The following is a 17,727-nucleotide window of genomic DNA, read 5'->3' as shown; positions in this document are numbered from 1 at the left end:
GAACAGGGACCTCATCACTTTCTCTGCTGGTTGAGAGACCTGTTGGACAGCTGAGGCAGACCAAAGAAAAGCAGAATTATAATGAAACCCCCAAAATGGCTACTCAGTAAGTCACAGAAAGCTAAGACAGAGAGTGAGGTAAAGAAGAGCAAAGGTAGACAGGAACTGGATTAAACTGAACAATCCCTGAAGCAAACATATCATAAAATTTCCAGTGTGCTACTTAGTGCAGAAGGGGGCTCAGATACTGTGGTAGAAAATGTAAGTGATTCTGTTAGTTTTCATGATCTAGTACTGAGACCTGAAACCCAACGCTACTCAGGTCTTCTACTTCTGTGTCTTTTTTTTTTTTCCCAAGCAGTAACGACAGACAGCACTAGGAAACTTGCACATATTTTCTTTTTTATATTGTACTAAGATAAAATGAGCAAATAGTTACATATCTCTTTAAAAATATCAATGTTCTTTAGGAAAAAATGAATCATTGTCCTTTGAGTGATACAGAAAAGACACCTCAATTATTGCTGTTAATTACATGGTTTATGTTTTGGCTTCAGCAGTTGCAATATGGAGAGTACTTCCTCTTACCCCTAGAAGTTCCCCATGATCACAACCCTTAGTTCCCTTGACTTTAGGAAACAAGTATTTTGTCCATATGGTTCCTATATAGCCCCCAACAGTGTGGTATAAAAACCATGAACTGTAGAAATGGCCAACAATAAGGATCACCGGCTATGACAAGAAAAAGACTTCAGAAAGGAAAGCCAGGAGTTCAAGTAGATCTCTTGCTGGAGAAAGATACACCAGTATGAGCAAGAGATCCTCATTCATGGTAGACAGTTTTTTGAAAGGGCTATGAAAAATCCTGTTTATTTGCAGCATAGCTTTCCAGGATAAGCTACCCTAAACTAGCAGATAAAATGAACCTAAAACCAAAATTCCCTTAGACATATTGCATCTCTGCAGGGAAGCAGACAAACTAGACTTACTTTCTTTAATACACAGTTTACTTGAAGTTTGTTAAATTAAGGTTTCAAGCATCAGCTACTGAATCTCCCTAGCATTAGTGGTTCTGAAAGCAGAAACAATAGTTTTTTGTCTTTTCATATCTGAGGGTTATGTTTTCTAGTTAACTCATCTGAAACCCTTTTATGCACTCGCCTTTTATCTTGAAAATGATGAGTCCAGTGCTGCATGTATCATACACTTCAAAAACAAAGTAAAAGCACATCAAAGAAGATTCAAGCTTGAGGAATAAAAATGTTTGCTGCAATTTTTAAGTGAAGCTGGGGTCCAAAATCTATTAGCCTCTCTAGTCTCATTTAACACTGGTTTCCCCATCAGTGGATACTGTAGAAAGGATTCCAGGAACCACAGAATTAATCTGACAACTTTTATCTGAAGAAGCTGGGTGGAACAGAGCTTACAAAAATTCAAGTGGTAGGGCCATAACTCCAGCAGTCTTTCACAACCACAGCCTATTTCAAAAGGAACTGGACCCAGGTGCCTCACCTCTCAGGTAGTGCACTATCCTGGCTGTTCAGGTAATCACTATCACATCACACTATTTCAGTTTTTAATTCAAAAACCCAACCAACTAAACAAAAAAACCCCTACGCCCCCAAAAACAAACCAAACCAACCAAAACACCACAAAGACAAAAAAAAAACCTAAAAAAAAAGTTAGAACAGCCAATCTTGAAAGTCATAACAAGAAGTTATGGTGGCAGGGTTATAATCACAAAACTCCCTGCCATTCACTAACATAGATCTACAGCTATTGGACAAATCTGCCATTATTTGCATTCTGAAAATTACTCAGTCCAGAGCTCTCTGTACAGGCAACTTGCAAGAAATTTGCTTCTTCTAAATAAAAATAACAGGCTGATTTCTGAAACGATTTTTTTCCAAGTCCTAAACTTTTAAGAGTACACTAGGACACAGCAATCTCAATTCCATAAACAATTTCATGTCTCTAAGATTGTAAACCAGGATTAGAACCACAGAAGGAAGGGAAGGGAAAATGAGAAGCCATTTATTAAAGTGACTTGAAATAAGCTCTACATTATAATACTGTATTTGGCTATGAAACTCTCTTATGATTACTTCATAAAACAGAACTTTTCTCACAACTCCTGTTAAGCCCATGCAATTTCATTTGACATGCATACACATATGAAAATACCTACAAGTTTTCATTCTCCTTCTGAAATTCTGTTAAGCAACATAAGTAGTCACTCCATATAACTTTAACAATCAGAGTGAGGTTTCATACTGACCTGCTTATAATCTGTATACATGATCTTTCCTAGTTCAGGCTGTATTGTCGTGACTGCAGCAAGGGGACAGGAAGAAAACAAAATTGGTTTCAACATTTAAAAAAATGTTAAACTTACAAAACATTTAAATATTGTAGAACTTTCTCAGTGTATTTAAACAAATGTGCAGTAGCAAAAAAAAAAAAATAAAGAAGGGAAAAGGAATAAAGAAAAAGCAAAATAAGATAGATGAAAATTAGGCCAAAAAAATCCAGTGCTTCACCAAGTCTTATCTCTTTCTGCAGTTCTGCCCCAGTCATTCCAAAATGGGAACAGTGAAGGTAGAGAAGTCTCAGACACAAAAACTATTACCTAGGCTATGGATTAGCTTCCAAACAGGGATAAAACAATGAAAGATAAAGTGAGATACGACTCTTCAAACTGAGAAAAGGCTCTAGAGAATTGGGAATGGTGCAAAAAGGTCAGTAGTAATCACTGGTACTTGCACTCTTACTTTATAATTAAAGAAGTTCAGATAACTAATTTGAACTTACTGATAGAAAAAAAAATTTCTTTCTATTTTTCAGTGGACAGATTAAAACCCCAAAATCTTCTCTGTTGCAAGTGACAAGTTCTAAAGCATATAAGATGTTTAGGCAAAGGAACTTGACAGTATGCATTCTGTAGACTGAGGATATTGCACACCACAGAGAATCTCAGTTGCAATAAAAGGAGCTGAGACAAAAAATAAATGTTAAATAGACCCTGCATTAACAGGTTGAAGCATTATGGGGGTGTATACATGAAAAGCTGAGGTGGGTAAAGGAACTGGACACTGAGGCAGCAAGTACCTCCTTTAAGTATTTCTTATAATTAAAAAGCCATGCAACATTGCTACCCTATTCTTTATTATAAACCTTTACTATAAGCAAGTCAGCAAAAAGACTTATTTTCTTTCTCAGGAAATATTACTGCTCTAAAAATAAGAGTATGAACTTACATGCATAATTTGCAATCTCAGGTTTGGCATGAGAAATCTTGCTTAGCAAGGATGACTTTCCTGCATTTGGAAACCTAGAAGGAAAGTCAGGATTAATACACTGAACAAACACCTGTATTGTGATGGTGTTCACAGGGGTTCTTGGATGAGGGAAGAGACAAGAATGTTGACTGCATGTTTCAGAAGCCATGATTTATTATTTTATGATATATATTACATTAAAACTATACTAAAAGAATAGAAGAAAAGGTTTCATCAGAAGGCTAGGCTAAGAATAGACTAGAATGATAACAAAAGCTTCTGTCTTGGACAGAGTCCAAGCCAGCTGATTGTGATTGGCCATTAACTAGAAACAACTCTATGAGACCAATCACAGATCCACCTGTTGCATTCCACAGCAGCAGACAATCATTGTTTACATTTTGTTCCTGAGGCTTCTCAGGAGGAAAAATCCTAAGGAAAGGATTTTTCATCAAAGTTGTCTGCAACACTATGTGATTCCTGTGTATTTATTTCCAAACATGCTCTTTGATGCTATCAACTCATTCTGGCATCCATTTACTCAGACTATTTTTTTTTTATATAAAACAAATAAGCCCCAGATCACTATGATTTACTTTTTGACATCAAATCTGAATAATTTTTCTATATCTAACGATGCTTCCAAGGATGCAGGCAGGAGAGTTATGTAAATATATGTGTAATATATTTAAGGGAAATCTTTCAAAGTCACTCAGACAGAAATACAGCATTACCATCCAGGTACACTTGGATTCACTCTTAACATGCTACAGCTAATTTTGTAAATTATGCTTCCATTCTAAAAAGCTGCCATGCAAATATATCTTACCAGTTGAATTTAGAGTCTCTCAGCATACGCATCAGGTTTACGAAGTCTACACTTTAAGTACCAATGATACCTAAGCTAGAGCTTAGCTAACAGAGCAAAGCAAATGTGAACTCAGAGAGAGTGGTTTTAAGGCAGTTGTATGAGGGATCCTGAAATTGGTCCTAACCTACCTCTTCTGCTACCAAGTAAACCTAAGAGAACACCTAGGAGCTGGTCTGTGCACACCTGTCTGTTATAACATCTTCACTTTACAGATAGCTATACCTGCATCCTACAACAAGTGTTCCTTAAGGGATACACCAGCTTTTACAAAAGCTTCTTCACAGGATACATCTACCCACTGAAATGAAAACCTAAGTTAAGACTGAAATTGTAACACCCACTTGTTTTAAAGAGTAACCTGAGCTGGAAAAGGCACAATAGCTTTGATGCACGTGACACTTGAAGCTAATCCTGACACCCAAGGATAGACTACAGTTCTTATTCTTAGCACATACTCCATTCAGAAACTCCACACAAGACTTTATTCCAGTCAAATTCACAAATATTCATGTCAGAATGATCCAAGAAAACTCTGTCTACAGGGAACTCAACACAGTCACAAGATACAAAGGCAGGTGTCCCACAGAAAACCAAACTGTCTCTACTTGAATGCATGGAGAACCATGGCCTGTTAACAAGGCTGGTATTATATTGTAGGCCTATATAAAAGGGCTGTACATAAATCTTTCTTAAAAAAATGAAAGCAACCTAATGGCTCTTGTTATAAATAGGGAAACTATGGAGTGTAGTTTTCATACACTCTGATGTTGAAAGGTGCCTTAAAGACATTCCACAAGGTTACTCTGGTCATGTACTCATGAAAGCACTTTGTTTCCACTGAAGTAGATTATGTTCTTTGAAGTTTAAATTGCAACCTAGACTAACACATCACAACCTGTACCCAAATTTGATGGGCCTTTCTCAAGTATACATAGGTTTTTTTTTTTACCTGATCTAATAGCAAACCACTCACAAAAAAGGCAAAAATAGCAAACAAAAAGAGATCAAAGTACAACCACAACCATTGGAGGCTGATTCATACTCTCAATAAGAAAATTATATGCTTCTCTAATTGACTGATAATGATTTTTGTGTCCATTTTGAAGGAAAACTGTCAGCTGAAATACAAGATTAAAGAAGCATCAGTATCATAAAACTCCTGTACTTTCACAGTGATCAAAACAAGAAAAAAATTCTGTCATGTAATTACTGAAGACCAACTGAAAATTGTATAACTTTAGAGAAATTTTACACTGTCAAAATTATTCCTAACAACAAATAAAGAAAAATATAGTGTATCAACCTGTCTTCAAATTTCCATTTTTTATCCATGCTGTCTTCAAGTTTCCATATTTTATTGGTATATACCAACTAGACTATTTTCACCTCAAACTCATCATTTCATGTTTCCTATGTTTTTTTTATTAATAAGGACCACAGGGCTGATTTATGTTAGCAGATGCTGAATAGAACAATAGTTGTACTACACTACAAGTGTAGGCTGTTGAAAGCTTTCTCCAAATAAAAATATATTTATCTGTATTGTTATAAAAGAGCAACATCGATATGCAAGTCCTACTGTTCTAGTTTGTAATTCCTTCCTTCCAACATTACAAGCTGTTTTTTTGGGAGAGTAGGAAACATAGCCTTTGGCATTGTCTTCAGAATTGCTACTGAAAGGATCTACTTGGGCCAGTGCCATGAAGTTAAACATGCAATATGCAGTGTTCTTGGCTCTGTTTTGCACCTCCTACCTACTTAATAAATATTGTGCTAATAATATTGTGGCCATCACTGCAACTGCTAAATAAAATTATATTACTACTTATGTATTATCCTGATTCATGAAGCCCTTCACTCATCAAAACATAATGAACACTTTCAAGCGTTAAAATTAATTTTAATAGCTTTAAACTCAATCTGATTTTTCCAAATTGCAAATAACTTAGGTGACAATTCAAATGCACAATTAACACTCATCATCCAAACACTCAAATTTCTTTGAAATCAAATTTGAAATGTACTACTTTGTTTTCTAATATTAGTTTTCAAACTACTGTACTTACCCAACTAAGCCAATATCTGCTATAAGTTTCAAATCAAGGTGAACCGTTCTCCTCTGACCTTTGCAAGGCAGAAAGTTTGTAGCCAAAGAGCCTCCAAGACCTCCACGAGCTGCTAAGAATCTCTCTCCTGCTGCATTAAGCTCTCCTGAAAATAAATTTATTAGTGAAAAAACACAATCCCTTGCAGTAGCTCACTTGTGATTTTCCATTTAAATGTCTCCAGTTATAAGACAATTTTGTGTACGCTTCCTTGCAAGAACTGTGCCCTCAAGGTGATAGTGACTTTTTCCTTGTTTGGCAACAAATTAAAGTCATCACACCCCAGTATTCTTCTCTGTCATACAATCAGTCACCTCAAGAAAACTGCAGGCAGGCCAAGTATGGCCAAGATACTTGGAGGGTTTTCTGAACCTTCCAATATTTGAATTCAAGAATGCAAGGAAAAATATGCATTGATAGAGATGTGGCTCCCTTCAGATGGTTTATATTTTTCCATTAAGATGCAGACTATGATATCTCCCTTAGGGTTAAAATAATAAAAAAAAAAAAAAGAAGAACAACACTTGAATATCTTTAGCCTCATGATATCCCTGCATCATAAACAAATCTTGCAATACATCCAATGTAGTAAAACATCCAAACCAGGGCAATTTGGGAATTTAGTTTTAATTCTAAACAGTCTGAAAAGAAAAAACTCTGAGAAACTGCAAAGGCACCATTGAGAGCTATTCCAAGAGTATTGAAAGAGATCTTCCTGGTGAGTAAAAACAGATATGCATTTTAAGTAATCTAAAATTCAGCAAGGATCTTTGTCTTTTGAGCATTTTCATAATTCAGTAAAGATATAGGGACACTTACTTGGGTTTATGGAGACATAACTTATGTGAGGTCACAAATGGTTCTGTGGAGGATCAGTATGGCTTCCAGCCTTTAACACTTGTTTCCAACAGCAAAGGACTTGTATGTAGTGATACAAATCAACTACTGCTAATTTCTGGAAGGGGTCCCTGCTTTTCCAACAATTTTTACAATGTATTTGTCAATTCTTTGGCCAAACAGAGAAAAACACAGACAGACATATTTTGGAAAACATGTAACCTTAAAACATCCTAGTATTAGAAATTCACTAGATGTTATCAATAAATGTGACAAACATTAGGTACATTAAAACAAAGCAAAGGTTCTTACCAATTTGCTTGCCATCATCATCAAGAACTGAAATTCCCAAAGGCACATGAACTTCACAATCTTTTCCTTTTTCACCTTTTAGAGCTTTAACGCTTGGAGAAATGAAATCAGGCTTAGTACTTTAGGCTGACATTTTGCTTTCTGGAAAAGATGTAAATAACAACTTTCATTAAATAGATTCTTACCTGCTGTTGGCTCCTGTTCCAGCTACAAATCGCTTCTGGGGATATTTCTCCCTAATGCTCTTTAAGGTAGTCCTTTCCCGGGCGACGAACCAGACATCACCACCTCTTCCTCCTTCCCCTCCCAGGTTAGGATAACCCATTCCACCGGTTCCTCCTCTCACATAGACCCGCAAATCGTCTATGAAGTTGCTGTACTAATAAAACAACAGTTTCAACACCAGTTAATTACCTTCTCTTTATATTTCGCTTCACAGAATCGTGCGTAAAACCGCTTGGACTGATCTTTCATGGCAATAGATGAAACTTCAGAAAGCAGAGCGTATAGTTTTTAATCAAGGTTTGGCATAGCTTCCCCGGCAGCGACACCTCACGGCGCGCAGGGCCCCGGGCCGGGCCGGGCCGGCGGAGTCCCGCGTGTGCCGCCAGGGCGGGACATCGCCACGGGCCCTGAGGGCGCCGGGCACTGCGGGCAGCACGGGCGGGACGGGACGGGACCGGTCCGCGCCACCGGCACACGGGAACTCCCGGAGAGGCCCCGCAAGCGGGACCGCGGCTCCCCGCCAGCCCTTCCCGCCACCCGAGCGCCGCCTGCGGCACCGTCCCCACCGCTCCCCGGGCCGGCCGCACTGACCTTCCGCAGCACCGCCGCGCCGCACCGCACCATGGCGGGAGCAGCGGCCGCCCGGGCCCGTGGCTGTGCAGAGGGCACGGGGCAGGAGGACGGGCGGGCTCCGGGTGCCGCACGGTGGCAGCGCAGATCCGGCCCCGCTCCGGCCCTGCAGGCGCGCAGGCGCGGCCCGGCCCAGCCTTGGGCTCCCCCCACCGCTGCAGCTGCGGGGCCGGCGGCTGCTCCCAGCCCCGGCGCGGCGGGGCCGGCCCCGCTGCCTGGCACGGTCGGGCCCGAGCCTCGGGCCGAAGGGCGGCAGCGACGCCGAGACCCGCAGCGCCAGAGGGAGTTAACAAATCGTCCGGAGAGTTACCGAGGATGAGAACGGGTCCTGCCTCACCAGTGAAACAGGCCTCATAACCTCAAAGGAGGGACCCTGGGCAAAGGAACACCTGAGCGTTTATTGCACGTTCCTGTTGAGTCGGCTCCGGCTATGTCACTGGCCATCTCTTGTCATCTGCTGTGTCTTTTGTCCCTTGGCTGGCGCCACAGGTCACCGTACCCTTTTTAATGCAAGGGATTGGTGCCAGCTCATGGGCTTTAGAATCCCGCAGTGGGAGGTGGCGGCCACCAGTACACCAAATGAAAAGAAGACTGAGCATGTGGACTAAATAGTATAGGAAAGGAAATAACAATTTAAGCAAAAGAAGATAGGATACTAATAAATTACTAGATAACTTGTAGCCAATGAACTGTGACTTTGCTTGGTAAAATGTATATATATAGTGTAAAGTTTTGAGAATTGGTACTCTTGATTTGTGGGAAACTTCCACCTCGCACCCTGCACAGCGGAAAGGAGAGGTTGGAAAGGAGAAGTTTAGAAACCTGGCTTTGTCCGTGTTTAGAGAGTCCCTAAATTGGCAGCAACAGGAATGCCTGAGAGGAGAGCTCCAGCTGCAGGAGCTGCCAGGTTACCAGCAGTGCTCGCTCTCCAGCAGCGTGTTCTCCTTGGAACCTGTGTGCTGGCTCGAGAGAGCATCTGCTGCTGGCTGTCCCCATGCAGCTGGACCCTTTAAAAGCTGTTGGTCATATTGCTGGTGTGCCCTCCCTTAAGAAACGGAGTCCTGATCTTTAAATTATGCTAATTTTCAGGATAAGTATGACAGTTAAAAATACATGGCTTTAATAAGGTTTAAAGTACTTTGTGGTTTTTAAATGGTCATGAATAAGAAATTATTTCGTAAATTGTGGCATCAGTAAGGTGTGAAGAGTAAAATTGGTGACAAAATCATAGAGTGGTTTGTATTGGAAGGGACCTTAAAGATCATCCAGTTCCAATCCCCCTGTCATGAGCAGGGACACCTTCCCCTAGACCAGGCTGCTCCAAAGCTCTTCTCAACCTTGCCTTGAATTCTTCCAGGGATGGGGCATCCACAGCTTCTCTGGGCAACCTGTGCAGTGCCTCACCACCCTCACAGTAAAGGACATTTTCTGTGTATCTAACCTAAATATTCCCTCTTTTGGTTACCACCTATTGCCCCTTGTACTATCACTACAGCTCCGGATAAGTCCCTCTGCAGCTTCCCTGTATGGCCACTCCACATACTTGAAGGTTACTCTGAAGTCTCGACACAATCTTTGCCAGGCCAAACAGCTCAAATTTTCCTGGCCTACCTTCAGAGGGGAGATCATCCAGTCCCCTTAGCAACTTCATGGCCTCCTCTGGGCTTGCTTCAACACTTCAATGTCTTTGTTGTGTTGGGGGTACCAGAACTGCACACAGTGTTCCAGGTGGAATCTCATGAGAGCAGAGCAGAGGAGAAAAATCACCCCTGAGTTCTTTCATAAGCTTTTATTTTGTAGGTAAATATTTCTTAGACAATATGACTATGTTTTGAAGCAGGTAATATGTGAAATCTACTGGGAAGTGTTTTGAACTGATCAGTTAAGAATGTCATGACTGGAAAGTAGCAAATGTGGGCCTGGTCTTGAGGCATTTAACTGAGGGCTTGCAGGCTGAGACTCCTCTTCCATACTCAGATGTCGCCAGAGGTCAAACCACGTCATGAACAGCTCCCTGTGATCTTCATCTCTCCCTCTCCAAGTCTTTGAAGTTAGGTCAGCTGAACCTGGGCTGTAATTGCTTATCTTTGAAAAGAAGAAAAGTGACCTGGCCAACCACAGACCCTAAAACCTGGTCTCAGTCTCACTACAAAGCTTTGAAAAAATTCAAATTTGCTGTATTAATTCCCCATTTGACATGGTATCATCTGGGAAGGAATGAGCATATTTGGGTTAGGAGAGAAACTGAAAAAATGAGATAGCCACAAAGGTTGAAAAGAAAGGTGTCAGGCTTAAAGGATTTGTTTTAGGATGGTCTTATTTGATATTTTTTTGTAGTAGTCCTGAAAAAATCAGTAAGAGCATGCTCATGAAACTTGGAAATGAGATATACTTAGGAATCACTGTAAGTTCAGAAACGTGCTACTTTTGGTTGGGATAGAGTTGATTTTTTTCACAGTGACTTGAATGGGGCTGTGGTTTGGATTTGTGCTAAGAAGTGTGTTGATAATGCAGGGAATTTTATTGCTAGCAGGGCTTGCATGGAGCCAAGGCCTTTTCTGCTCCTCACCCCACTCTACCAGTGAGTGGGCTGTGAGTTCCTGGGAAACTGGGAAGGGACACAGCCAGGACAGCTGGCCCCAGCTGACCAAAGCATATCCCATACCATGTGGCAGCATGATCAGTAAAAAAGGCCAGGGAAAGAAGAAGGAAGGGAGGAGAACAGTTCAAAGGTTTTTGTCTTCCCACATCACTGTTAGGTGTCACAGGGCCCTGCTTTTCTGCAGATGGCTGAACACCAGCCTGCCCATGGGAATTTGTGAATGATTCCTTGTTTTGCTTTGTTTGCTGCATGGCTTTTGCTTTCCCTATTAAAGTGTCTGCATCTCAACCCACTTTTACACTTCCAATTCTTTCCCCCATCCTGCTCATGAGGGAGTGAGGGAGCAGCTGCATGGTGCTTAGTTGCTGGCTGGGATTAAAGCACCACAAGAAGAATCTCAGGAGATGGATTTCATTTAATATAGGGAGGTATTAAGGTCATTGTGTAAGGCCCTGGTAAAATCTCTTTTGGGGTACTGTGAAAACCTAATCAGTTGTTCGGTAGCTGAGCTAATGTTGAACTAAGAGAGGACTAAAGGGAAGCTGGGTTCATCATCAGAGACCTTGAGAACCTTTCAAAAGAACAGATCTTAGAATGGCTCAGCTTGTTTACTGCAATAAAACAAAACCAGAAAGGAGACATAAGTGCTGTGTATTAATATATCAGGAAAATAAACATGAAGGATGAAAACCATTTAAATGAAGGGGAAAGACACAAGAACAAACAGATATGTACTATTCAGTAATAAATATATCAGGAAACCAGAATCATGTTTCTAGTCATTACTACAATTGACTAATGAAACTGCTTTTTCATGGAATTAGTGGGAACAAAAATATTTCTATTTTTAATATGGCACTTGATAAATGTATGAGGTGATTGTACAACAGAGGGTTTTTTGTAGTGGCAGGGAACAAGTCCCTGTCATTCAGGAGGATCTTCCTGTTCTGTGTTACCATGCCAATTCATAGTACAAACAGCAGAACATTTTGTCCAGATTTGTGATTAATAATATGGGAAGGACTTGTCAGTTTTTTTTGAATAGTAGGCAAGGTTCAGAAGTCCTTATGAATGCAACAGTTAGATTGTGTTACTGTGCCTTCAGTAAAGCATATGAATGTCAGCATACTATAGAAAAGAACAGAAAGAAGGAAGTAAGCAAAAAAACTTTTAAGTGAGATGAAAAAAGCACAAGTAAGTTGTAGATAGTTCTTCAAGGATCAAGTCACAGGCCCAGAGCCCTCCTTGGATACCAGTACAAGTATGTATCAAATTACACCATGGTTTTGTGCTGTGTTATGCTTTTGTGGTACACAGTGTTTGAATTTAGTCCTTACAACTGTTAAGAGCAGCCTGGTCTGAAATTGGTCCACTTAGCAGAGCCTTAAATTCAGTGTGCTGCACTTACTTAACGTCCAGCAGAAGGTTAATGTGTTAATGTGTTAATGTGGAGACTGGCCCAGAGGTGCCAGCAGAGCTACGAACCAGTGTTAATTGATGTCATTTAATCAGTCCACAACTTGACCTCAAAAAACAGAAATAGAGAAAAGCTGGTCTCCTATATGTTATGAGTTAAAGGTGTTGAACTTATTGACATAACACTAGATTTGTTTCAACAGAGTGCAAGTTTATGCCAACAAGCTCATGCCAGCAGGGAATTAAGCAACATTTCATTTGAAATGTGGCATTGTGCATTTTCTGGATCCTTTAAAAACATTAAGTGGCTCATCACACATACATGATGCTAAGAATTACTGAAACAGAATCATTTAACACTCTGAAGTTTGAGGATATTTAGATGTTTCATTGTCCAAATACCTGACTTCAAAAATGTATCTGGTCTCCTGAAGAGACTCTGTTTGCCAGGGCAGGACTGATTCTATCACCTTTCTCTCCTGCTTGCACTGGGTATGTCATACTTGATTCTCAGTAACAGGGCTGTGAGCACTTCATTGTCAAGCCTGATGGCAGAACATCACTGTCATTTTTTACTTTAGAAGCTGCTAATCAGTGATGCAGAGGGTGACTCAATTCTTTATCCTCAGTGAATCAATCCTGTTTACGAACAAGTGTGCCTATGTCACAGATATATATATATATATATAATTCAGTCACAAAAGGCTGGCAGCATTTTAAAGCTTTCCAAACTGACTTATATAGTCAATGCATATTCTGAGTTACATGATAAGCAATGCTTCAGAACTGTGTACTTCACGTATTTGTATATGATTGCTTGAAAATCACAAGGGTACAGCCAGCTCAAATCACAGTTTTATCCCTCTGTTTCTTTTCTCTCATGGCATAAATTACTAAGTAGTGTACTGTCATCAGATCTAACAAGAAGAAGCCATAAAATCTATTCCTCCAACAATTTTAAAACTTCCACCAGCAGATTTTTGAAATTTGCTTTATGTGATGCAAGTCAGTCAGTCTCAGACTTTTTCTCAGTCTAGAAAACAACTAACTTGGATGGAAATATGTAGAAAATAAGCATAAATATTTTTGCAATACAGCTTTATTTAACATAGAATTGAAATAATCAAAAAATGAAAGTCAGTTTTTCTTTCCTTGCCTTTCTGAACGTGCACACAGCTGGTAAGTTTTCATAATGGTCTTTCTAATCGAGAGAAATAACTTCACCAACATACCCAAGGTCCAAATATTGTAAAATATTGATGTATTAATTTTACAGTTTTATGGGAAAAGATAAAGAGATTTACCCAACAGCAAGGGTACACTCTTCAGTACCATAAAATCCCACTAGATGGAAGCACCTCAGCTGTCATAATAGAAGGAATAAATAGAAGTACAACAGTTTAACACACCTGCCATGGAAAGGTATCACTGCTGGAAGAATTTTGAGGGAAACATTTTATTTTGCCCAGATTAAACCTATCAACTAAAAAATTAAATATCACAGAAGTAGATACTTTTACTATGAGCCATCTAATAAAACTCAGTGTCAAGCAGCTGTGCTGGAGTCCTTGTGTTTATATGTATGCTGTATGCTGTATGCTGCAGCTTTGGAATTCTTTTGGAAGCCCTGCAGAATTAAGAACACAACACAATTTTTCTCTAAATCACATTTACATTTAGTCATTATCTCAAAAAAACCTTCCTAATGTACATGGATAGGTTCTCTGCTTTAAAGATTTCCCCTTCAGCCCAAGCGTTTTTGTAGCTTTCATATATGTTAGATATTTCAAAGGTGGTCACAGCCTGGTTTTTCTTGGCTTTCCTTGACTTTTCTTGTTCTGAAATAGAAATTTAAGTGACTAACTTAACAAACATGATCAGTGACTGTCTTCATAATGCTTCCATTCTACACATTTCATGTAACATTTCACAGGATTATTAGTTTCCAATAATTTTGATCTCCACTGACTTGAATTCATGGGTTCATCCTTGTTCCATGTGGCATTCCCCCACAGGTGATGATCCCTCAGTGCATGACTGACAAAGTGGATAACATCAGAAAGGAAAATAAAATACAGAAGTCAGCCTTCAGAACCTTTTTCACATAGAGATGTGATTTTTTTAGATATTATCAGTGAATCTTCATGTAGATTCCTAAGAGAACATTGTTGACGAGGTGACATTTTTAAAAGAAGCATTTTTTTTGAAAAGATTTTCTGAACAAAAATCTATTCCTCAGCATTTTGATTTCTATAGGTGTGTTCTGCAAGTTTTAAGACTAGAAATGGTGGATTTAACTAGAAAAAGGAAAAGCAAGAGGAGAGTGATAAAAATGAATCTGTAGGATGAAGAAATATGACGAAAAGCTGCCTTCAGTGGCTGTTGGAGTAGAAGGAAAATCACTGTGTTTGCACCAGTAGCCTGTGCTACTGCACCTAGATGTTTTAAGCAGAAATGAAATGAGAAGGGATTGAAGCAGCCAAGCAGCTGTGGAACTGCTCATCTCTTACATGCCTTTAAATGCCTTTGAAATTTTGGCTGTTTCACTGTGACATTGACAACACTAATAAATATGATAGTGCATAAAGCAAACAAAAAGGGAAAATTTTCTTAACTTGAAAAGTTACTGAATGCTGTTTTTTATTAGTGATACAAGAGAGCTTGCTTAAAGAGAGGTTCCTTGTGAAGTCTTTCGAAGCTTTAATTTCTTTTTTATGAACACTGCCTTAGAATTTCAAGGAATAATTACATCTAATAGAGTTTTAGCTCCTTCCAATGATACGAGTTCAGAAGTAAGCTAACTATATTCCTGTCTTGCAGATATTTCCTTCTATTTAATTGTGTAGTTTCAAACATGCCATACTTTTTGAAGCAAGATTTTGAAACTGTGTTGACATGGCTTAGTTGGTAAGGCTTCCAGAGGATACAAAATTATTGTGAACACTGTCATTTCAGAGCAGATTTGTATTTGTGCTTAAGCATTGTATATTTTGATTTTTGATAGAACTTACGAAATTTTTACTTGTAAAAAACTATCTGACTGTTCCTGTCATGCTGAACTCCACCAAATCATGTTGTGAAACATTAACAGACCAAATTTTACCATGTATTTGTTCTTTTTCATTACTTTGAACATTGTCCCTGCATGTTCTGGTGGGCAAACAGGAACATGCATGGAAACCTACGTTTATGAATGGCAGTTTATGACATGAGAGTGTTCATGTTCCTGATTAGGATTTGCTATCCACTATGTTTTCCTCCCTCTGAGAGCCCTGTGTCCCTCCCCCTGGCTCACCCCCACCCCGAAGGCAGTGTCTCCAGGTGATGCCCCAGCCCAGGCTGGGCTGACACTGGGCGCTGCTGCAGAGAGAGGTGGGGCTGCCACAGCTCCCTCCACCCTTCCCCCGACCCGAGTTCAGCTGCTGCTGCTGCTGCTGCTGCTGCTTTGCCAGTGGCACAGTCGTCCCTGTGCACTGTAACCTCGGCATCCTCGGAGCATCCAGCAGCTGCCAGGGACTTGCAGCCCTCTCATGAGTGCCTTTCTTTATCTCCAAGTGGCTGACTTCTCTTTTTCAAGGCTACTGTTTTCCATCTCCTCCCTCAAATACTGTAAGTACAACTTCTGCTGTGGCTCTTTAGTTACTGCCTTTGTGAAATTCCTCTCTCTTGTACTGAATAGTGGGAGTTACTAGTTCAAAGTCTCTGAGGTTTGTTGTGGTCTCTGCTCCTGTTTGTGCTGTTCAAATGGGCCTTTAGCATTTCAGTTTTTAGCTGGATTAAAACATGAAATCAGAACAACTCAAAATGTTGGTTGTTTCCTGGCTGCCCTTTTCCTACTTTGTAGGAAATTGCCAATGTGTCCTTCCTCTGAACACTGGTGCCTAGTGAAGTGGAAATGAGAAAAGAAGCATTTCCATCCCTACTTGTTTGCTGGAACCAGTTTTCTAAGAACCCAAAGAAGAAAACTAATGCATGCTGATAAGCTCTCAGGATGCTGAGGCAGGTAATCCTGCTGCCTGCTGAAATGGAGCTGACCCGGGCTTTTAGGAAGGAGCTAGGTTGGAGGGTATCTGTCTGCCTCAGTTCCTTGGGTTCTGAAGCTGAAGTAAAGGAATACATGATTAGGGACCTCAGGTGGCTGCAGCAGTGTGATTGCACATTCAAACTATAAATCATCCCAGAACTCTGAGGCCACAGCAAAAAGGCCTATTTCAAGCTGTCCTGGTTCCTGACCCAGTTTGGTGTGACTGTGAACTCCATGGTGTCACCCCAACTCTGTATTCTTACAGACATTTCACATAAATGTTGTATGATCTATGGATTATTCTCTCTTTAATTGCATCACTAGGAATTGCAGAAAGGATGTCAGTGTGCTAGCACTTTGAAGATATCACAGACTAACTTTTAATATTGATGGTGCCCAGAGATATTTTGAGTGGAAGAGCACACTTGCAATTCTGGCCAAATTCCTAGTAAAATTTGCACAGCTGCCCAAAATGTTGCCTTTTTTCTGTACAAAACCTCACATCATTTTCATAATTGTATTTTACACTCCAAATTGGAAACTGTGAGAATAAGCATGGCACCAACTACTTAAAAGGGAATTGATTCAGGATACCAAAATAAGGGGCACTGTCTGAAAGTTTTGACTGACTTCTTTTTCTTCAGACTTCTTCCTATGCTTGTCATTTTTGTTTGATTTGTTTTCTCTTTATGTTTATCCTCCTGTTCCTCTGCACTTTATCTTGATAGAAAGGACTGATTAAAAAAACAAAAAACATCAGGTGTTTCAGTGCTGTTCTGTCTAAACTTGATTCAAGGATTTGGAATACACATCATAGGAAGACTGCATTTTTCCCAGGGGGAATCTCTGTATAGTAAAGAATACGTACTCTGTAGCATTTGAAGTTCTTATTATGCCTCCTGTTTTATTGCTCTTTCCATCTCCAATTCTCCAGATACTTTCTCTGTTTTCCATATATACTAGAAATAATAATGCCAAATAATGCCAAAATCTTACTTAATTTTCTAATATAAGCCAAAAAGGAATTTTCCCTCTTCCATTCTTGGAAGCAACAGCTGCTGAATGAGTTCATAGCATGCCTACACTCACCCAGTACACTGTACAGTCTGACTTACCATTCCTTACCATCTTTCTGAGTCAGACTTTCCATGAAAGACTGGCTGTTTACAATTGTTATTTGTTTGCAGTAACTTAAAATAGCATACCACTAGGACTCTTTAAGCATCTGATATTAACCTGATTTTACTGACAATCCAAGCACAGGAAGCTAAGGGAAGAAGTGCTAGTCTCAAGGAGCAGTTCTGACATTGGCTATGGTCACTTCAAACTTTTTGCTTTGGGTTTTCATATTCTAAGTAGCATTACCAATTTCTAGGTGCAAACCTAGCTTCCAGCATTAGGGTTAGACTGGTATTTATTCCACGGTT

General features: G+C 39.8%; 1 protein-coding gene across 1 annotated transcript in view; it reads right to left on the bottom strand.

Moving 5' to 3' along the window:
* CFAP69 (cilia and flagella associated protein 69) overlaps positions 1-17,727 on the bottom strand; it is a 58,838-nt gene that overhangs the window by 4,057 nt on the left and 37,054 nt on the right. The window contains 5 exon segments of the mRNA XM_071428966.1: positions 2,279-2,331; positions 3,258-3,331; positions 6,216-6,360; positions 7,404-7,495; positions 7,589-7,782. Of these exon segments, the coding sequence (XP_071285067.1) occupies positions 2,279-2,331; positions 3,258-3,331; positions 6,216-6,360; positions 7,404-7,495; positions 7,589-7,782 (558 nt within the window).

Source organism: Agelaius tricolor, unplaced genomic scaffold, assembly GCF_023055355.1.
Source record: "Agelaius tricolor isolate 1412-34295 unplaced genomic scaffold, bAgeTri1.0.p SCAF_6, whole genome shotgun sequence".
Taxonomy (NCBI): Eukaryota; Metazoa; Chordata; class Aves; order Passeriformes; family Icteridae; genus Agelaius; species Agelaius tricolor.
The sequence above is the reverse complement of the archived record's forward strand: the minus strand, read 5'-3'. Positions and strand labels throughout refer to the sequence as shown.